Genomic DNA, 22,023 nt, shown 5'->3' on the forward strand with positions numbered 1-22,023 from the left:
GCAGCCAGAGCGCACTCATTCCAGTGAGTAAGCACCGACCATTTCCGAAATTTCTGACAATATATTTCTGCTTCATCTTGCCCCTGAGAGAGAGCCAATAAAGCTTTTTCAGCCTGAATCTCTAGGTTAGGTTCCTCATAGAGCAAACCCAATGCCAGAAAAAACGCATCCACATTGAGCAACGCAGGATCCCCTGGTGCCAATGCAAATGCCCAATTCTGAGGGTCACCCCGCAGGAAAGATATAACAATCTTGACCTGCTGAGCAGGGTCTCCAGAGGAGCGAGATTTCAAGGAAAGAAACAACTAGCAATTGTTCCTAAAATTCAGAAAACTAGATCTATCTCCAGAAAAAAACTCTGGGATAGGAATTCTAGGTTCAGACATAGGCGTATGTACAACAAAATCTTGTATATTTTGAACCTTAGCAGCAAGATTATTCAGGCTGGAAGCCAAACTCTGGACGTCCATGATAAACAGCTGAGGTCAGAGGCATTCAAGGATTAAGAGGAGGAAAGAAGCAGCCAAGCTGCAATTAAGGCTAGGCAGCAAACACTGAGGAGGGGGAAAAAAAAAAAAAAAAAAAACTTCCTCAGACTACTTTTCCTCCTACTTCAGCCAAAACGATGACCAATTTTTTCGGGCCGGCCATACTGTCATGATCCCAATGGCAAGGGATCACAAAAGGACAAGCACAAAAACTAAACAAGCTCTAGGGTGATGGAACCTGAGCTGACCGCGATCCTGAACCTAAACACACAACTAGCAGTAGCCGGGGAACGTGCCTACGATGATTCCTAGACGTCTCGCGCCAGCCGAAGGATTAACTTCCCTTATCAGAAGAAACACAGACCTCACTTGCCTCCAGAGAAACACCCCACAGAAATAGCAGCCCCCCACATGTAATAACGGTGAAATAAGAGGAAAGCACACACGTAGTTATGAAAATAGAATCAGCAAAAATGAGGCCCGCTAAAGCTAGATAGCAGAGGATACAAAAGTGAACTGCGCGGTCAGCGAAAAACCCTTAAAAAAACCATCCTGAAATTACTTGAACTCATGTGCCAACTCATGGAACATGAGGAGTAATTTCAGCCCACTAGAGCAACCAGCAGCAAGGAATCACATATCTGCAAGCTGGACTAAGACAAAAATAAAGCAAAACGTGGAACAGGAAAATCAAAACTTAGCTTGTCCTGAAGATAACAGACGCAGGGAGCAGAGGTAAAAAGACACGCTGATTACATTGATAGCCGGCGAGGAAATGACAAAAAAGCCAGGTTAAATAGGAAACTCCCATAACCTGATGGAACAGGTGGACACCAGAGACCGCAGAAAACACAAGTCACCCAGTACCATCAGTAACCACCAGAGGGAGCCCAGAAACAGAACTCACAACACCGATCCTCACAAGATCTCCTTCTCTACTCCCCTCTTATCGCCTCTTCCCACAATCGTATACAAGATTTCTCTCGCGTATCACCCCTACTCACAAACCCTCTACCATAACACATCAGACTCTCGCCTACCATCGAAACCTTCAAAAAGAACCTGAAGACCCACCTCTTCCGACAAGCCTACAACCTGCAGTAAACACCGATCGACCTAACCGCTACATGACCACCTCTATCCTCACCTACTGTATTCTCACCCATCCCTTGTAGATTGTGAGCCCTCGTAGGCAGGGTCCTCTCTCCTCCTGTACCAGTTATCACTTGTACTGTTTAAGATTATTGTACTTGTTTTTATTAGGTATACCCCTCTTCACATGTAAAGCGCCATGGAATAAATGGCGCTATAACAATAAATAAATAATAATAATAACAATTACTGAATTCGCAGAAATCCATTTTAATACTAGAGGTTAGGACCATTCCGAGTAGAGTCACCTTGTCTCACCTGGAGCAGCCAGTGCCAGGCAGCAGCTGCCAAGGCAAACAGGATCATGGGGTGCATTAAAAGAGGTCTGGATACACATGATGAGAGCATTATACTGCCTCTGTACAAATCCCTAGTTAGACCGCACATCGAGTACTGTGTCCAGTTTTGGGCACCGGTGCTCAGGAAGGATATAATGGAACTAGAGAGAGTACAAAGGAGGGCAACAAAATTAATAAAGGGGATGGGAGAACTACAATACCCAGATAGATTAGCGAAATTAGGATTATTTAGTCTAAAAAAAAGACGACTGAGGGGCGATCTAATAACCATGTATAAGTATATAAGGGGACAATACAAATATCTCGCTGAGGATCTGTTTATACCAAGGAAGGTGACGGGCACAAGGGGGTATTCTTTGCGTCTGGAGGAGAGAAGGTTTTTCCACCAACATAGAAGAGGATTCTTTACTGTTAGGGCAGTGAGAATCTGGAATTGCTTGCCTGAGGAGGTGGTGATGGCGAACTCAGTCGAGGGGTTCAAGAGAGGCCTGGATGTCTTCCTGGAGCAGAACAATATTGTATCATACAATTATTAGGTTCTGTAGAAAGACGTAGATCTGGGGATTTATTATGATGGAATATAGGCTGAACTGGATGGACAAATGTCTTTTTTCGGCCTTACTAACTATGTTACTATGTCGTGGTTGGATGGCTTTTATGGTTTTTCTTTTAATCAAAACAATGATAACTATGTACCCTATATTACTTTCATGCACTATTGCTGTTTATTTGCTTACTGCAGAGTATTTGCTTATTTTGTTTTTGTCTTGGGTTTTGTCTGTTTAGTGGCCGGTGTAAACACGCAACTACATGTTGTGTGCATACCAACTTATATTCCAGGTCATTTCTGCTACGGGCAGTGAAAGGTAAAGGCATCGGTACCTTTATATCCTCTGTCCTTTACCGAATCCAGAGAAATCCTTGATATTGTGCTATGTGCAAATTAAGCGCTATATGCTTTGTCACGCCCAGAGCACTTAAAGGTGTTGTACAGGTTAGAAAGCAAAATCTGCAGTCACTTTATAAATAGTGATGGCATGCACGTTGCTTCCATTCCCTGGTATTAGCGATGTGAGCCGGCACATCATCGCACGTAAGTGGTTTGCAGACATGTGATCACGTACCGACTAGACATTTCTAGATGTCTTGACAAAGTTTCTTATATTTTCTTGTATTATATTATTGTATGATGGAAAATTAGTTGAAAGGACAGTGACCATTTAAAGAGAAGCTGTCACCGAGTCAAAAGTGGCCAGCTTTTGTTCTTATTTATTCCCCTTGCTTGATTATTCAGTCTTTTTTGCAATATTATATACGGTACCAGACACTTTTGCTTTTTTATTCAGTGCTAATTTTTATGGTTTTTATAAGGGGGTGTGTCTGACAAGATCCTCTGGGGCATGTTTTTATGCTGCTCTGCATTATTACTCTGTAAGACACATCCCACATTGGTAAAGACCATAAAAATTATCACAAAATAAAAATGCCCATATCTCTTGAACCATATGGAGGGTTAAAACAAAAACTAAAAACTCAGGGGTACGGTGGGACTAAGGTAACAACAAAAACTGTCCACTTACGACCTGGCACACATACACGATGCGTCAGGACATTGCGATGAATATATATGAATATATGAACGCCACTATTGCTGTAAACGTTAAAACCGTAAGGTACTTAATAAACATTTTTTTTTTAGCAAAAAGTGCAAAAGCCATCCAACCACGTCAAGGTGCACCTAGCTATGGACGGTCCCTAGCACTAATGTCCTACCTCTTTATGTGAAAAGTCAAGGATCATCTGAACTGGGACGTGAAAGGAAACCAGTACCTTGTCTGGGAAACATAGGTGGATAAGGGTGCTGAGCCCTGGAATTGGAAGCACCCCCAATGTATACTACAAATAAGCGGGGAAAAAAAAACAACAACCCAAAAATAGGACCTGCATACCTGTAGTATTAAATTCATGTACACATGCTGTGTGGCCAATATACAAACATTATACATATGCTGCTTTTTCATTTTTGACCAGGTCCTCTTTAAAGGGGTTGTCTGAGACTTTTACATTGATGGCCTATGTATAGGATGTGTTATTGATATCTGATCGGTGGACCCCCCGGCAGATCAGGTGTTCCTGGTGCCAGGCAGAAGTGCTCGGTTGCAGAGGAGCGCGGCACCGGCAAATATATTGTGAGCGAGGCTGGATACTGCACATTGGCCACCTATAAGGGGTGTACGTGGAGTTGACGGAGCAGTGCCATTATAGCTTTGCAACTGAGCATTTCCACACCATAAACCGCTGACCGGCGGTTGTGCTGAGTGCTGCGTCCCCACAATCAGATATAGGATGAGATGCTTCTTAGGACATCGGATGAAGGTGGCTCCAGTTTACATTACTGGTGCGTCGTGTGTACTGTAGAGGAACCAGTATATATGCTCCTTCTCTCTACATGGAGGCTGTGACCTCTCTGTACAAGACAGGCCGCTAATCCCCCCTGAAAAGAGAAGCGAGAGGAGGAGGAACACATTGGACAAAGTGGCTTTTGCAAAGCTAGAACCAGACCATGTCTTTAATCCACTTTTGATGTCCTAATAAAAAATGCAAGGCCTCCAACCAAGTGTATGCATGAGGAATATGAGCGGACGTTACACATGCCGCTTGTGAAAATTGACAGGACGTTTTTTGATCCAGGTAAGAGAGGGAACTACCTTTATAAGCATCAAGGCTTCGCTGAGTTCGCTCACGTCCACATCGCTCTCCTGTGAGAGGAAACAGAAAGAAAGCAGATCAGATGAGCAGAAGTAACTCTGATGTACGTCTCCGGCCACCACCGAGCCGCGACATCAAATGTGCGCAGAGTGGCTCTAAATTATACAAACCACCAGACATCATCTTCTGTCCGCACAACCACAGGACAGATATTATTCAAATTTTAATTTAACATAGACTTTTTTTGGTTTCGTATCGTCAGCACAGGTTTTCAGCAATTGCTCTAGGCTGTTTTCACACGTCTGATGGATGCAAGTAACAAGGGGATGTGGTTTTCTACAAGATGTCCTTACAGGCCGGGAACATGACATTAATGAAGTCCTTGTCAAAGAGATTTTCTTACGTCAAGTGATAAGTAAAAGCAGTTGTAGATTTGAAGTGATCTGTGCTTCTGTCTTCACTTTTATATGAGGAAAAACTAAAGTGCCAACACAGACCGTAGGACTGAGGTCACAACCGCCCATATCTCCAAGCTCTGAAGTCTACAGACAGAGATGTCAGGTTACGGTCAAGCGGAGAGACTATGGCGTGGATGAAAATCGCTGTGTCCGGCAATCGCTATTAGGTGGGCACATGTTTCACCCACCAGCCATTCCAATCAGCCGGACATTTTCCTGAAAAATCGCCTGCCCACCAGATGTGGTCATCATCCACTTTGCCACCGCTCCATCCAGCCTTCCCCTGTTATGCCTGTGGATCGTTATTAGCAGTTTATTTTCCATAACGCACCGCTTAGAAGGAACACTGATCAAAACCACAGACTACGACACACATGGGGCTTTATACTCCGTGTTAGCAGAAATTGGTGGAAACTATCATACTCAAGTCTACCCTCGCCTCTGCTAAACAGGACTTCGCAACTCTCACATCTTCTCTATCCCACAACCCCAAACAGTTATTCAACACTTTTAACCCCATTTTCCATCCACCTTTTCCCAAATTTCTGCAGACAACTTTGCCGCACATTTCAAAAACAAGATCGACCAAATCAGAGAAAGCTTTATTGTTCAACCACCACAATCACTCTACATAATGGACCAATGCCTTTCCTCCATAATCTTCCTCTCCACCATCTCTGAAGACCAGAATTAACATCTTCTCACACCTCACCACTTGTGCACTTATGTTGAGCTTCACAGGGGGTGTCAACATGGCAGCAATGGGAGCCTTTAGCAGGCCCTCGGCTTCCATTACATCCCATCGATGACACGTGGTCGTCTTGTGGAGTTCGATTGCTGTCCTAAGTGGCACATCACCCAGGCTGCACATGAGATTGGCAACGACATTGTAGAGGTTAACAGAAGCAATTGGAGCTGTTGCTAATGGGAGATGCTGGCTGTGTAACACAAATGCCATTTGCCGGGTATGGTGCAGGCTCAGTCCCTGAGAACGCTCCATAATACCATACCTAACATACATACCTAACGTTGGGCCCCTGGTTCTCCAGATCCGTGGTAGATTCGCAGCTGGAATCCCAGAGATCATACAGTACATTTATCATCTAGCCTGTGATTAGGTGATAAAAGTAATTTATGAGACAACCCTTTTAATCATATATGTCTATTTTATATTTATACCTTTGTGAAAAACTTCAGCCTGTTCTGAAACTCATCAAGCTGATGCCTCTGTTCTAGACAGCGCAGCTGGAGTTTTCTGTTCTCTTCGTCGAGTTTCTCGGTTTGTTCTGAAATAAGAAGCAGCATCACGGCGCCGGGTTATAATATTTACTCCGCTATTGAAATGTAATTAAAATGACAAGCTCCCTATAAACTGACTTGATTTGACTAATTTCTGAAAATGAGTGTGACATATAAGCTACAGCATGAGTGGAACATGACGAGAACTTCCTCTACTTGTCAACTCTCGGGAAGCCGTAATGTTAATATGGAAAAGTGGCGGGGAAGAGAGAAGCGATCACAAGCCTTGACAGTACAAAGAAGTGCACAAAGGCAGTAGAGATCCTCGTAATTATCCGGCAAGTTCTTCATTTTGCTAAAAATCTGACATTTTACAGTCATGGCCGAAAGTAATGGCACCCTTGAAATTGTTCCAGAAAATGATTCCAATTACACATGTTTTGTTATGCACATTTATTTCCTTTGTGTGTATTGGAACACTCTTTTTTTTGCGTTGTTCCAATACACACAAAGGAAATAAACATGTGTAATTGCAATAATATTCTGGGAGAAATGTGTAATTTTCTGGAACAATTTCAAAGGTGCCAACACTTTGGACCATGACTGTACAAAGCCAGCGTATCATACGTACCTCGTTCTCGCCTCATTCTATCAAGAATCTCGTTTTTATCCGAGAGGTCGGACTTAAGAGCGGCCTCCAGCTGGGCGATCTGGAGTTTCAGCTGTTGCTCCCTCAACTTCCGCTGCTGTTCTTGACTGTTGCTCACTTCAAAGGCACTGAGGAAAGCACAGGCGAGTTACTAAATCTGAAATCCGCACGCGATACTCCTCGAATACTGAAAAAAAGCAGTATTTTTTTTTTTTTGCTTTGTAGTGACCGATTTAATTAAGAGATGATCATGGTTCCTATTAATGGATTTCCTGATATAGTTGATTGATAGCCTTATGGAATATGTGTGCATGAATATTACAGTATTATTATTTATTATTATAGCGCCATTTATTCCATGGCGCTTTATATGTGAAAAGGGGTATACATAATAAAAATGAGTACAGTCATCTTGAACAAAATGAGTCACCGACTGATACAAGAGGAGTGAGGACTGTTATGAACTGGTGATTCAGAAACACAATGGACCTGGTGGTTAAGAGCACACAAAGTTACCTGATAGTTGCTAATAACATAGGACGAGCTCTGAGACGTGGGAACTCTGCTGACCGCAATCCCTAATCCTACCACACCACACTAGAGGTAGCCGTGGAGCGCTCCTGACCAGACCTAGGCGCCTCGGGCACAGCCTGAGAAACTAGCTAGCCCTGAAGATAGAAAAATAAGCCTACCTTGCCTCAGAGAAATTCCCCAAAGGAAAAGGCAGCCCCCCACATATAATGACTGTGAGTAAAGATGAAAATACAAACACAGAGATGAAATAGGTATTAGCAAAGTGAGGCCCGACTTACTGAATAGACCGAGGATAGTAAAGATAGCTTTGCGGTCAGCACAAAAACCTACAAACAACCACGCAGAGGGCGCAAAAAGACCCTCCGTACCGACTAACGGCACGGAGGTGCTTCCTTTGCGTCCCAGAGCTTCCAGCAAGCAAGAAAAACCAATATAGCAAGCTGGACAGAAAAAATAGCAAACAAAAGTAACACAAGCAGAACTTAGCTTATGCAGGGCAGACAGGCCACAAGATGATCCAGGAGAGAGCAAGACCAATACTGGAACATTGACTGGAGGCAAGGAACAAAGAACTAGGTGGAGTTAAATAGAGCAGCACCTAACGACCTAACCTCGTCACCTGAGGAAGGAAACTCAGAAGCCGCAGCCCCACTCACATTCACCAGATGAAGCTCATGGACAGAACCAGCCGAAGTACCACTCATGACCACAGGAGGGAGCTTGACCACAGAATTCACAACAGTACCCCCCCTTGAGGAGGGGTCACCGAACCCTCACCAGAGCCCCCAGGCCGACCAGGATGAGCCAAATGCAAGGCACAAACCAGATCGGCAGCATGAACATCAGAGGCAAAGACCCAGGAATTATCGTCCTGACCATAACCCTTCCACTTAACCAGGTACTGGAGTTTCCGTCTCGAAATACGAGAATCCAAAATCTTCTCCACTATATACTCCAACTCCCCCTCAACCAAAACCGGAGCAGGAGGATCAACGGATGGAACCACAGGTGCCACGTATCTCCGCAACAATGACCTATGGAATACATTATGGATGGAAAAAGAAGCTGGAAGGGTCAAACGAAAAGACAGAGGATTAAGAACCTCAGAAATCCTATACGGACCAATGAAACGAGGCTTAAACTTAGGAGAGGAAACTTTCATAGGAATATAACGAGACGACAACCAAACCAAATCCCCAACACGAAGTCGGGGACCCACACAGCGCCTGCGGCTAGCGAAACGTTGAGCCTTCTCCTGGGACAATGTCAAATTGTCCACTACATGAGTCCAAATCTGCTGCAACCTATCCACCACAGTATCCACACCAGGACAGTCCGAAGACTCAACCTGCCCTGAAGAGAAACGAGGATGGAAACCAGAATTGCAGAAAAACGGCGAAACCAAAGTAGCCGAGCTAGCCCGATTATTAAGGGCGAACTCAGCCAAAGGCAAAAAGGACACCCAATCATCCTGATCAGCAGAAACAAAACATCTCAGATATGTTTCCAAGGTCTGATTGGTTCGTTCAGTTTGGCCATTTGTCTGAGGATGGAAAGCCGAGGAAAAAGACAAATCAATGCCCATTCTAGCACAAAAGGCTCGCCAAAACCTCGAAACAAACAGGGAACCTCTGTCAGAAACGATGTTCTCCGGAATGCCATGTAAACGAACCACATGTTGGAAAAACAATGGCACCAAATCAGAGGAGGCAGGCAATTTAGACAAGGGTACCAAATGGACCATCTTAGAGAAGCGATCACAAACCACCCAAATGACCGACATCTTTTGAGAGACGGGGAGATCAGAAATAAAATCCATAGAGATATGTGTCCAGGGCCTCTTTGGGACCGGCAAGGGCAAAAGCAACCCACTGGCACGAGAACAGCAGGGCTTAGCCCGAGCACAAATCCCACAGGACTGCACAAACGAACGCACATCCCGCGACAGAGACGGCCACCAAAAGGATCTAGCCACCAAATCTCTGGTACCAAAGATTCCAGGATGACCAGCCAACACCAAACAATGAACCTCAGAGATAACTCTACTCGTCCATTTATCAGGGATAAACAGTTTCTCCGCTGGGCAACGGTCAGGTTGTCACATCCGCTGCGCATACTTACCCGGTTTCTTTCATCCCTCGTTTCGCTCGCGATCCTGTCCCTTGCCGCTCTGCGTCCTCCTTCGCCGGCTCTCGGCGTCCGGTCTCTCTGCGCATGCGCGGTCGCGTCTCCTCCGTCGCTGAGCCTTCTGGGAGGTCGCGACCCGTTGGCTCCGCCCCAACATGGCGGCGCCCATCGGCTATTTCTTCTCGGCGTCTTTCCAGGCAAGATGCCTTTGCCTTGTAGGTGCACTGTCTGCTGTCAGTGTCCCTATGCCCTAGGCTCCCCTGTATCTTTTCCCAGCTTAGTTCTCGCTTTGTCTCAGTGTTAGTTCCGTGTTCCTGCTGTGTCCTGCCAAGTTCCGTGTTCCTGCTGTGTCCTGCCAAGTTCCGTGTTCCTGCTGTGTCCTGCCAAGTTCCGTGTTCCTGCTGTGTCCTGCCAAGTTCCGTGTTCCTACCGTCTCCTGCCAAGTCCTGTGTTCCTGCTGTATCCTGCCAAGTTCCGTGTTCCTGCTGTGTCCTGCCAAGTTCCGTGTTCCTACCGTCTCCTGCCAAGTCCTGTGTTCCTGCTGTGTCCTGCCAAGTTCCGTGTTCCTGCTGTGTCCTGCCAAGTTCCGTGTTCCTGCCGTCTCCCGCCAAGTCCTGTGTTCCTGCCGTGTCCTGCACCGTCTCGTGTTCCTGTCTTTATCAGTTAAGTCCTGTTTTCCTATTATTTTCCCCGCCATTCCAATAGCTCTGTGATCTCCTTCTTTATCTTGGGTCGTCCCTTTGGCTCTAGCTGTTGTGTCTCCATTCCCCCGAGGTCCTGCCCCTAACACTCCCTGTATAGGGGGTGATTCCACCTGGTCCGCTCGACCCCGGGGGCTCTAGAGTCACGACCCAGAGGGTCCACTCTCGGATTTTTGTCCGAATCCCTACACAGGTCTATTAGCCTGAAATTTTTGCAGCACCCGCCGCAAATCAGGGGATATGGCAGACAAAAATACCCCCTCTTTGAGAATACCCGCCGGCTCAGGCAAACCCGGAGAGTCGGGCACAAAACTCCTAGAAAGGGCATCCGCCTTCACATTCTTAGAGCCCGGAAGGTACGAAACCACAAAGTCAAAACGAGAGAAAAACAGCGACCAACGAGCCTGTCTAGGATTCAACCGTTTGGCAGACTCGAGATAAGTCAAGTTCTTGTGATCAGTCAAGACCACCACGCAATGCTTAGTTCCTTCAAGCCAATGACGCCACTCCTCGAATGCCCACTTCATGGCCAGCAACTCTCGATTGCCAACATCATAATTACGCTCAGCAGGCGAAAACTTCCTGGAAAAGAAGGCACATGGTTTCATCACCGAGCCATCAGAACTTCTTTGCGACAAAACAGCCCCTGCTCCAATCTCAGAAGCATAAACCTCGACCTGGAACGGGAGCGAAATATCTGGCTGGCACAACACAGGGGCAGAAGAAAAACGACGCTTCAACTCCTGAAAAGCTTCCACAGCAGCAGAAGACCAATTGACCACATCAGCACTCTTCTTGGTTAAATCAGTCAACGGTTTAGCAATACTAGAAAAATTGATGAAGCGACGATAAAAATTAGCAAAGCCCAGGAACTTTTGCAGACTCTTCAGAGATGTTGGCTGAGTCCACTCATAAATGGCCTGAACTTTAACAGGGTCCATCTCGATAGTAGAAGGGGAAAAAATGAAACCCAAAAATGAAACCTTCTGAACACCAAAGAGACACTTTGACCCCTTCACAAACAAAGAATTAGCACGCAGGACCTGGAACACCATTCTAACCTGCTTCATGTGAGACTCCCAATCATCCGAGAAGACCAAAATATCATCCAAGTATACAATCAGGAATTTATCCAGGTACTCTCGGAAGATGTCATGCATAAAGGACTGAAATACTGATGGAGCATTGGAAAGCCCGAATGGCATAACCAGGTACTCAAAATGGCCCTCGGGCGTATTAAATGCTGTTTTCCATTCATCGCCCTGTTTAATACGCACAAGATTATACGCACCACGAAGATCTATCTTGGTGAACCAACTAGCCCCCTTAATCCGAGCAAACAAATCAGACAGCAGCGGCAAGGGGTACTGAAATTTGACTGTGATTTTATTTAGAAGGCGGTAATCAATACAAGGTCTCAGCGAACCATCCTTCTTGGCCACAAAAAAGAACCCTGCTCCCAATGGTGACGACGACGGGCGAATATGACCCTTCTCCAAGGATTCCTTTACGTAACTCCGCATAGCGGCGTGCTCAGGCACAGACAAATTAAACAGTCGACCTTTAGGAAACTTACTACCAGGAATCAAATTGATAGCACAATCACAATCCCTATGCGGAGGTAGGGCACTGGACTTGGGCTCATCAAATACATCCCGGTAATCCGACAAGAACTCTGGGACCTCAAAAGGGGTGGATGACGAAACAGACAGAAATGGAACATCACCATGCACCCCCTGACAACCCCAGCTGGACACAGACATAGATTTCCAATCCAATACTGGGTTATGGACTTGTAGCCATGGCAACCCCAACACGACCACATCATGCAGATTATGCAACACCAAAAAGCGAATATCCTCCTGGTGCGCCGGAGCCATGCACATGGTCAGTTGGGTCCAGTACTGAGGCTTATTCTTGGCCAATGGCGTAGCATCAATTCCTCTCTGTGGAATAGGATACTGCAAGGGCTCCAAGAAAAACCCACAGCGCCTAGCAAACTCCAAGTCCATCAAATTCAGGGCAGCGCCTCAATCCACAAATGCCATGACAGAATAGGACGACAAAGAGCAGATCAAAGTAACGGACAAAAGAAATTCCGACTGTACCGTACCAATGGTGGCAGACCTAGTGAACCGCTTAGTGCGCTTAGGACAATCGGAAATAGCATTAGTGGAATCACCACAGTAAAAACACAGCCCATTCCGACGTCTGTGTTCTTGCCGTTCAGCTCTGGTCAAAGTCCTATCACATTGCATAGGCTCAGGTTTATGTTCAGATAATACCGCCAAATGGTGCACAGTTTTACGCTCACGTAAGCGTCGATCGATCTGAATGGCCAAAGACATAGACTCATTCAGACCTGCAGACATAGGAAATCCCACCATGACATCCTTAAGGGCTTCAGAGAGACCCTTTCTGAAAATTGCTGCCAGCGCACATTCATTCCATTGAGTGAGCACAGACCACTTCCTAATCTTCTGACAATATATCTCTACCTCATCCTGACCCTGACACAGAGCCAGCAAATTTTTCTCTGCCTGATCCACTGAATTAGGTTCATCATAAAGCAATCCGAGCACCAGAAAAAACGCATCAATATTACATAATGCAGGATCTCCTGGCGCAAGGGAAAATGCCCAGTCTTGAGGGTCGCCACGTAATAAAGAAATAATGATCTTAACTTGTTGAACTGGGTCACCAGAGGAGCGGGGTTTCAAAGCCAGAAATAGTTTACAATTATTTTTAAAACTCAGAAACTTAGCTCTATCTCCAGAAAACAAATCAGGAATAGGAATTCTAGGTTCTAACATAGAATTCTGAACCACAAAGTCTTGAATATTTTGTACTCTTGCAGTGAGATGATCCACACAAGAAGACAGACCTTTAATGTCCATCACTACACCTGTGTCCTGAACCACCCAAATGTCTAGGGGAAAAGAAAGACAATACACAGTGCAGAGAAAAAAAAATGGTCTCAGAACTTCTCTTTTCCCTCTATTGAGAAGCATTAGTACTTTGGCCTCCAGTACTGTTATGAACTGGAGATTCAGAAACACAATGGACCTGGTGGTTAAGAGCACACAAAGTGACCTGATAGTTGCTAATAACATAGGACGAGCTCTGAGATGTGGGAACTCTGCTGACCGCAATCCCTAATGCTATCACACCACACTACAGGTAGCCGTGGAGCGCTCCTGACCAGACCTAGGCGCCTCGGGCACAGCCTGAGAAACTAGCTAGCCCTGAAGATAGAAAAATAAGCCTACCTTGCCTCAGAGAAATTCCCCAAAGGAAAAGGCAGCCCCCCACATATAATGACTGTGAGTAAAGATGAAAATACAAACACAGAGATGAAATAGGTATTAGCAAAGTGAGGCCCGACTTACTGAATAGACCGAGGATAGTAAAGATAGCTTTGCGGTCAGCACAAAAACCTACAAACAACCACGCAGAGGGCGCAAAAAGACCCTCCGTACCGACTAATGGCACGGAGGTGCTTCCTCTGCGTCCCAGAGCTTCCAGCAAGCAAGAAAAACCAATATAGCAAGCTGGACAGAAAAAATAGCAAACAAAAGTAACACAAGCAGAACTTAGCTTATGCAGGGCAGACAGGCCACAAGATGATCCAGGAGAGAGCAAGACCAATACTGGAACATTGACTGGAGGCAAGGAACAAAGAACTAGGTGGAGTTAAATAGAGCAGCTAACCTCGTCACCTGAGGAAGGAAACTCAGAAGCCGCAGCCCCACTCACATCCACCAGATGAAGCTCATGGACAGAACCAGCCGAAGTACCACTCATGACCACAGGAGGGAGCTTGACCACAGAATTCACAACAGAGGACCCTGCCCGCGAGGGTTCACAGTCTACAAGAATATCCAATTTAAGGCCAAACTCTCCATTGTTCCGGCATAGCAACAACCGTCCTTATGAATTTGGCTGTTCCTAGTACTGAAAAGACAAATTCGCTGCCTTTCTCCGCAGTGACTGACATGAGGGGTGAATTACAGATGACCTCAGGATGACAGATCAAGTAATAGCTGCTTTAACCCTGCTGTTGTCTTCGGTCAAAAACGACCGACCTTGAACTTCAATATAGGGGTTGTGAACTAGTGGACCACCCATGCTTAATCAATTCAGGACCTCAATTAAAGTAAAAACAATAGATTGTCCCCTCCCACAGCGCTGCCCTTCCAGCGATGTCACAATGTCACTAGTCCAAACTGTCAGTCCAGAAGGAGAACATCTCCACCCAGCAAGTATGAGCTGAAAGGCTGTGGAACTTTGCCCTCCTGACGAAAATCAGAAGAAAAACTAGAATATTTCAAATTATGGGTTCTTGGAGATGGGACGCTAATCAAGTGATTTATTCTGATTTATTTTGAACTTCTGGAACGTTTTCCCCCTACATGGAGCAATTTGTTTCTAGCCTTGATCTGGACATACACGTTAGGTCAACTGGTTGGACTTCGTGGACATGTGATCTTTTTTTTAATTTTGATCACCTATGTAACTATGAAAAGGTTCCACACACAGACTCTCATAGTCCTAAACCTACAGTAAATCGAGACCATTACCGGAATCTACGCTCAACTATAAAAAACTGTATTTAACCCCCAAGCCAAATCCCAACATCGGTACTTCCACCATCACCATTCATTCATCCACATCATTTCCGCTTCTCTTCCTTCTCTCCTTCAGACGTTTTACTCTTGAAGGAATCAAAAGGGGCTGGCAAAGTTGTCAACATATGTTGGGGGTCGTTGTACGTACGGACAGGTACTCCTAAAATCAGTATGACCTCTGGAAGCCATTACTTGTGTCCTACAGCCAAAGACACCTGATCTTTTACTAGTAAATGTGGTTTACATTAATCTACGATGACAACATCAGAAGACTTTCTCAGATGTGAATTCAATGTGAAAAAAAAGAAAAAAGAAAAGAAGAGAAGAAAACTATAGGCGTAGCACTGGCTTCCTTAAAGAATAGTGCTTGGAAGGGAGAGGGTAGTGGCACAGAGATCACTTGTCCTAATGTTTAAGGAATTAGGAAAACATATTTTGTTATGCTGCTTCTTAAACCAAAGGCGCCTTTCCGTAGCCTGTGGTTAGAAAAGATGAAAGACTTTGTGGGATGAGCATGGGAATGGCCTCAATTTACAGTCCCAACTATGTTGAGTGAAGAAAAAAAAAAGTTGGCACGGCTTGTGCATTTTGTGGGACTGCAGTAGGAAATTAGATGTATGATGCATGAGAATCAAATTCCAGTCACTGACATGACCACAGACCCTTAAACTACGCACTAGGGTCTTATGTCGCCACCCAGCTTTGACCAAAAACTAGCGCTGGGCCAAAGGGCAATGAAATGATGGGTTAGTGGAGGAGAAATATTAATGAAAAACATTACAAAAACATAGTAAAGAACGACTCATGTCAGAATGTATAGAATCACGGATGTACAGTCATGTTAAAACCAAAGCCTTCTCAAGTTTCTGTGCAGCGTTCCGTTTCATGTGCGTGCCCTGTAGGTTTGGAAAAGGTCATAAGGCAGAAGTCCTCTAGATGCGGGTGCTGTCTAGTCCTCGGCATTCAATGGGTCCAGGGTAACCCTACTGATTGACAGAGTTATATGAATAAAGTAATAGGAGAGGCGGAGGAGTGGAGTGGAGGAACGCTTCAATCTAAAGCTAGATCTTTGGCTAATAAGTTCCAAAGTGACCTGCACCATCCTGCTAGAAGACCACCTGTGCAGAGATAGTGTGGCTTGGGGCAAAGAGAGGAGGACAGGCGTGAGATCAGTTTTTAAACTGTAATCACCTGTGTTATTTGGGACTTCATGCCCCCATTCTCCATCAATTGTATGGATCCACTCTATTTGGTAGGCATTAGGCCATAGGTAGTATTCACACAGGCAATGCAGTTCTGGTCCAAATAGACTTGTACAGGACCGAACTAAAAAGAACAGACCCTGGATACTCATACACGGCTCGGTCAATTACTTGCAACTAGTGATACTTGCAGTTCTCTGCACACGGACTGTACAGGCTCTTCTCAGAGTGAGATTCTGGCCAGTCTCTCTCTTTCATCCGCACCAAGACACATCCACTCTGCTCAGCCTCCCCAGCAGACAGACTTGGAAGTACACCTAGACTGTTTTTATGCAGAGCTAGTCAGGTGTACTAGTCAAAGCCGGCAGAGCTAGGATTTAACCATATGTATATTTAAACACACACGCGCACAGTGATAACCGACAGTTCATCATTTTTTTTTAAAGTGTCATTAATTCTGTTTGGTTGTTGTGATGCCATTTTCCTGGTGATGAATTGAAAGTGCATGAAGTTGTCAGCATACAAGACCTTAATTTTAACTAAAATGCTTTAGAATATAGGTATGGTCATTTAATTAAAGAAAACTGACTGCCAAAAGTTTTGCATCTACTATTTATTGCTCACAACATAGAGAGTAATCCATTGCTTACAATGCCATTACTTAGCATTTTGTAGCATAGCCTCTTGCTTTAATTACGGCACCACACCGGTGGGGCAATGAAGTCACTCGGGTATTGAAGACATCCTGAGGGATTGAAGCCACTCGGGTATTGAAGACATCCTGAGTGATCTTGCTCCATTCCATTTGTGAACCTGCAAACAATTCATCTTTATTGCTATGGGTACGGGCCCCAACTCGTTGCCATAACTCATCCCAAAGGTACTCTATAGGGTGTAAATCAGGTGATTGGCTTGCCCATTGCAACAAGCAAACATTTTTCTTTGAAAACCAATTTTTTACTAAATGTGTGCTTACTTTGGCTTTACCATGTGGCAGCATTACATTCTCCAGTATATCCTTGTACATGGCAGCATTCATACTTCCATCAATTCTATGCAGAGGGCCAATGACCGATACAGAAAAGCAGCCCCAAACCATGACATTGCCACCACCATGTTTCACTGTAGGTGTTTGGTACCTTACATCATAACATTTTCCAACTGGGCGGTAGATATAATGCTTCCCATCACTACCAAACAGATTGAACTTGGATTCATCCAACCACAACACCGTAGACCAAGCTGAGTCTTTCCATTTGCTGTGTTCTTTGGCAAACTCAAATGAGACCTTCCGGTTCTTTGCTTCTTGGCTGGAACTCGTGAATTCAACCCTACTTCTCTTAGCCGTCCCCCCACAGTTTGGAGACTCACTTTGACCCCCATATACTTCATTCATTTCGTGTGAAATCTGTACAGCACTTTTATGGACATCAGATACTGACTTTTTTTTAACAGTGTGATCAACTTTGGAGGAAGTTTTCCGAGATCATCCACTTCTAGGTTTGTCAACTGTTCCATAAGCTTCTTTTTCTTTCTTCATTATACGTGATACTTGACTCTGAGAGCTGTTGAATTCCATAACTACCTCCTTTTGGCTTTTGCCTGACTTCACTCTCAGAATAATAAGCTCCATGACATCTGCTGATCAATTTGGCTTTGCCATGTTTTAACCGAAAAACAAATAAAAAAAAAAATTGGCAAAATTTGACTACCCATGACAAAATATGTAAAACATTTGGCCCAGCAAATATTGAAAACAAACACATAGAAAAATAAAACAATGTCAAACACAATCGTCATCCTTATAGCCATTTGCTTCCGGTTTACTAAAATCACCAGGAAAAAGGCATCACAACTACAAGACAGACATAATCACATAAAAAGAGAATGCCAAGAGTGTGCAAAGAAGTCATCAAAGCAAAAGGTGGGTACTTTGAAGAACCGAGAATATAAGATATAATTTCAGTTGTCTCACACTTTTTTGTTAAGTATATAATTCCACATGTGTTAATTCATAGTTTTGATGCCTTCAGTGTGAATGCACAATTTTCATAGTCATGAAAATACAGAGAAATCTTTAAATAAGAAGGTGTGTCCAAACTTTTGGTCTGTACTATATATATATATATATATATATATATATATATATATATATATATATATATATATATATATATATATATATATATAAAACGTAAAAATTGGAACAGCACAATGCTCACCGGTGGGTGCCTGGCCTCCTGGGCAGAATGGTCCACTCATCTGCCCACATAAATACAAGAATCAGCAAATGAAGGCAGCACTCCAAATCCTCATGCAGGTGAAAATGTGACTTTTATTGAACCCACATCTCTGTGCGACGTTTCGGCTCACACTGAGCCTTTTTCAAGCCTCTGGCTTGAAAAAGGCTCAGTGTGAGCCGAAACGTCGCACAGAGATGTGGGTTCAATAAAAGTCACATTTTCACCTGCATGAGGATTTGGAGTGCTGCCTTCATTTGCTGATTTTTATATATATATATATATATATATATATTTTTTTTATAGTGTATATATATATATATATATATATATATATATATATATATATATATATATATATATATATATATATATATACACACACACACATTATACATACATACACACATATACACACATCCATACACACAAATGCATATATGCATACACACATACATATACACATACATACAAACACATACATACATATACACATACATACACACACATACATACATACATATACACATACATACACACACACATACATATACACATACATATCACACATACATGCAGTACATACACATACCGTATATACTCGAGTATAAACCGAGATTTTCAGCCCAAATTTTTGGGCTGAAAGTGCCCCTCTCGGCTTATACTCGAGTCACTGTCTGTGGCAGGGTTGGCGGGTGAGGGGGAGAGGGCGCTGAGGCATACTTACCTAGTCCCGGCGATCCTGACGCTCCCCCTGCCCGTCACACTGTCTTCGGGTGCCGCAGCTCTTCCCTATACAGTGGTCACGTGGGACCGCTCATTAAACTTATGAATATCGATTCCTCTCCCATAGGGGTGGAGCCGCATATTCATTTCTCTAATCAGCGGTAACGGTGACCGCTGATAGAGGAAGAGGCTGCGGCACCCGGAAACCAGCTGTCCGGGGGAAGGAGCCGGACGCTGGGAGAAGGTAAGTATGTAATATTCACCTGTCCGCGTTCCAGCCGCCGCTCCATCTTCCCGGCGTCTCTCCGCTCTGACTGTTCAGGTCAGAGGGCGCGATGACGCATATAATGTGCGCGGCGCCCTCTGCCTGATCAGTCAGTGCGGAGAGACGCCGGGACCGGACGCTGGGAGCTGCAAGCAAGAAAGGTGAGTATGTGTTTTTTTTTTTTTAATTGCAGCAGCAGCAGCGTTATATAGGGAACAGATTTATAAGGAGCATCTATGGGGCACAATGAACGGTGCAGAGAATTATATATGGGGCACAGCTTTATAAGGAGCATCTATGTGGCCATAATGAACGGTGCAGAGCATTATATATGGGGCACAGCTTTATAAGGAGCATCTATGTGGCCATAATGAACGGTGCAGAGCATTATATATGGGGCACAGCTTTATAATGAGCATCTATGGGGCCATAATGAACGGTGCAGAGCATTGTATATGGCACAGCTATACAGTCATGGCCAAAAGTATTAACACCCCTGCAATTCTGTCAGATAATACTCAGTTTCTTCCTGAAAATGATTGCAAACACAAATTCTTTGTTATTATTATCTTCATTTAATTTGTCTTAAATGAAAAAAACACAAAAAGAATTGTCCTAAAGCCAAATTGGATGTAATTCCACACCAAACATAAAAAGGGGGTGGACAAAAGTATTGGCACCCTTCGAAAAATCATGTGATGCTTCTCTAATTTGTGTAATTAACAGCACCTGTAACTTACCTGTGGCACCTAACAGGTGTTGGCAATAACTAAATCACACTTGCAGCCAGTTGACAGGGATTAAAGTTGACTCAACCTCTGTCCTGTGTCCTTGTGTGTACCACATTGAGCATGGAGAAAAGAAAGAAGACCAAAGAACTGTCTGAGGACTTGAGAAACCAAATTGTGAGGAAGCATGAGCAATCTCAAGGCTACAAGTCCATCTCCAAAGACCTGAATGTTCCTGTGTCTACCGTGCGCAGTGTCATCAAGAAGTGTAAAGCCCATGGCACTGTGGCTAACCTCCCTAGATGTGGACGGAAAAGAAAAATTGACAAGAGATTTCAATGCAAGATTGTGCGGATGTTGGATAAAGAACCTCGACTAACATCCAAACAAGTTCAAGCTGCCCTGCAGTCCGAGGGTACAACAGTGTCAACCCGTACTATCCTTCAGCATCTGAATGAAAAGGGACTGCATGGTAGGAGACCCAGGAAGACCCCACTTCTTACACCGAGACATAAAAAAGCCAGGCTGGAGTTTGCCAAAACTTACCTGAAAAAGCCTAAAACATTTTGGAAGAATGTTCTCTGGTCAGATGAGACAAAAGTAGAGCTTTTTGGGCAAAGGCATCAACATAGAGTTTACAGGAGAAAAAAAGGCATTCAAAGAAAAGAACACGGTCCCTACAGTCAAACATGGCGGAGGTTCCCTGATGTTTTGGGGTTGTTTTGCTGCCTCTGGCACTGGACTGCTTGACCGTGTGCATGGCATTATGAAGTCTGAAGACTACCAACAAATTTTGCAGCATAATGTAGGGCCCAGTGTGAGAAAGCTGGGTCTCCCTCAGAGGTCATGGATCTTCCAGCAGGACAATGACCCAAAACACACTTCAAAAAGCACTCGAAAATGGTTTGAGAGAAAGCACTGGAGACTTCTAAGGTGGCCAGCAATGAGTCCAGACCTGAATCCCATAGAACATCTGTGGAGAGATCTAAAAATGGCAGTTTGGAGAAGGCACCCTTCAAATATCAGGGACCTGGAGCAGTTTGCCAAAGAAGAATGGTCTAAAATTCCAGCAGAGCATTGTAAGAAACTCATTGATGGTTACCGGAAGCGGTTGGTCGCAGTTATTTTGGCTAAAGGTTGTGCAACCAAATATTAGGCTGAGGGTGCCAATACTTTTGTCTGGCACATTTTTGGAGTTTTGTGTGAAATGATCAATGTTTTGCTTTTTGCTTCATTCTCTTTTGTGTTTTTTCATTTAAGACAAATTAAATGAAGATAATAATACCAAAGAATTTGTGTTTGCAATCATTTTCAGGAAGAAACTGAGTATTATCTGACAGAATTGCAGGGGTGTGAATACTTTTGGCCATGACTGTATATGGATAATCTATGGGGCCATAATGAACGGTGCAGAGCAGTATATATGGGGCACAGCTTTATAATGAGCATCTATGTGGCCATAATGAACGGTGCAGAGCATATAGGGCACAGCTTTATAAGGAGCATCTATGGGGCAATAATGAGCATCTATTTTTATTTTTGAAATTCACCGGTAGCTGCTGCATTTCCTACCCTAGGCTTATACTTGAGTCAATAAGTTTTTCCAGTTTTTTGTGGCAAAATTAGGGGGTCGGCTTATACTCGAGTATATACGGTATATACATACACACATACAGTACATATATATATAAATATATATATATATATATATACACACACACATTATACATACATACACATATACATACACACAAATACATATATACATGCACACATACATATACACATACATACACACATATACATACATACAGACACACATACATATATACATACACACATACATACATATACACACACGCATATATATATATATAT

At 44.0% G+C, this 22,023-nt stretch overlaps 1 protein-coding gene across 1 annotated transcript in view; it reads right to left on the reverse strand.

Annotated features, from left to right (window-relative positions):
• Positions 1-22,023, reverse strand: part of RPGRIP1L (RPGRIP1 like) — a 161,938-nt gene that overhangs the window by 70,426 nt on the left and 69,489 nt on the right. The window contains exons 10-12 of the mRNA XM_069738570.1: positions 6,977-7,122; positions 6,286-6,392; positions 4,648-4,698 (exon numbers count right to left, since the gene is read on the reverse strand). Of these exons, the coding sequence (XP_069594671.1) occupies positions 4,648-4,698; positions 6,286-6,392; positions 6,977-7,122 (304 nt within the window). The remainder of the gene's footprint in view (positions 1-4,647; positions 4,699-6,285; positions 6,393-6,976; positions 7,123-22,023) is intronic.

This window comes from Ranitomeya imitator, chromosome 9 (assembly GCF_032444005.1).
Source record: "Ranitomeya imitator isolate aRanImi1 chromosome 9, aRanImi1.pri, whole genome shotgun sequence".
Taxonomy (NCBI): domain Eukaryota; kingdom Metazoa; phylum Chordata; class Amphibia; order Anura; family Dendrobatidae; genus Ranitomeya; species Ranitomeya imitator.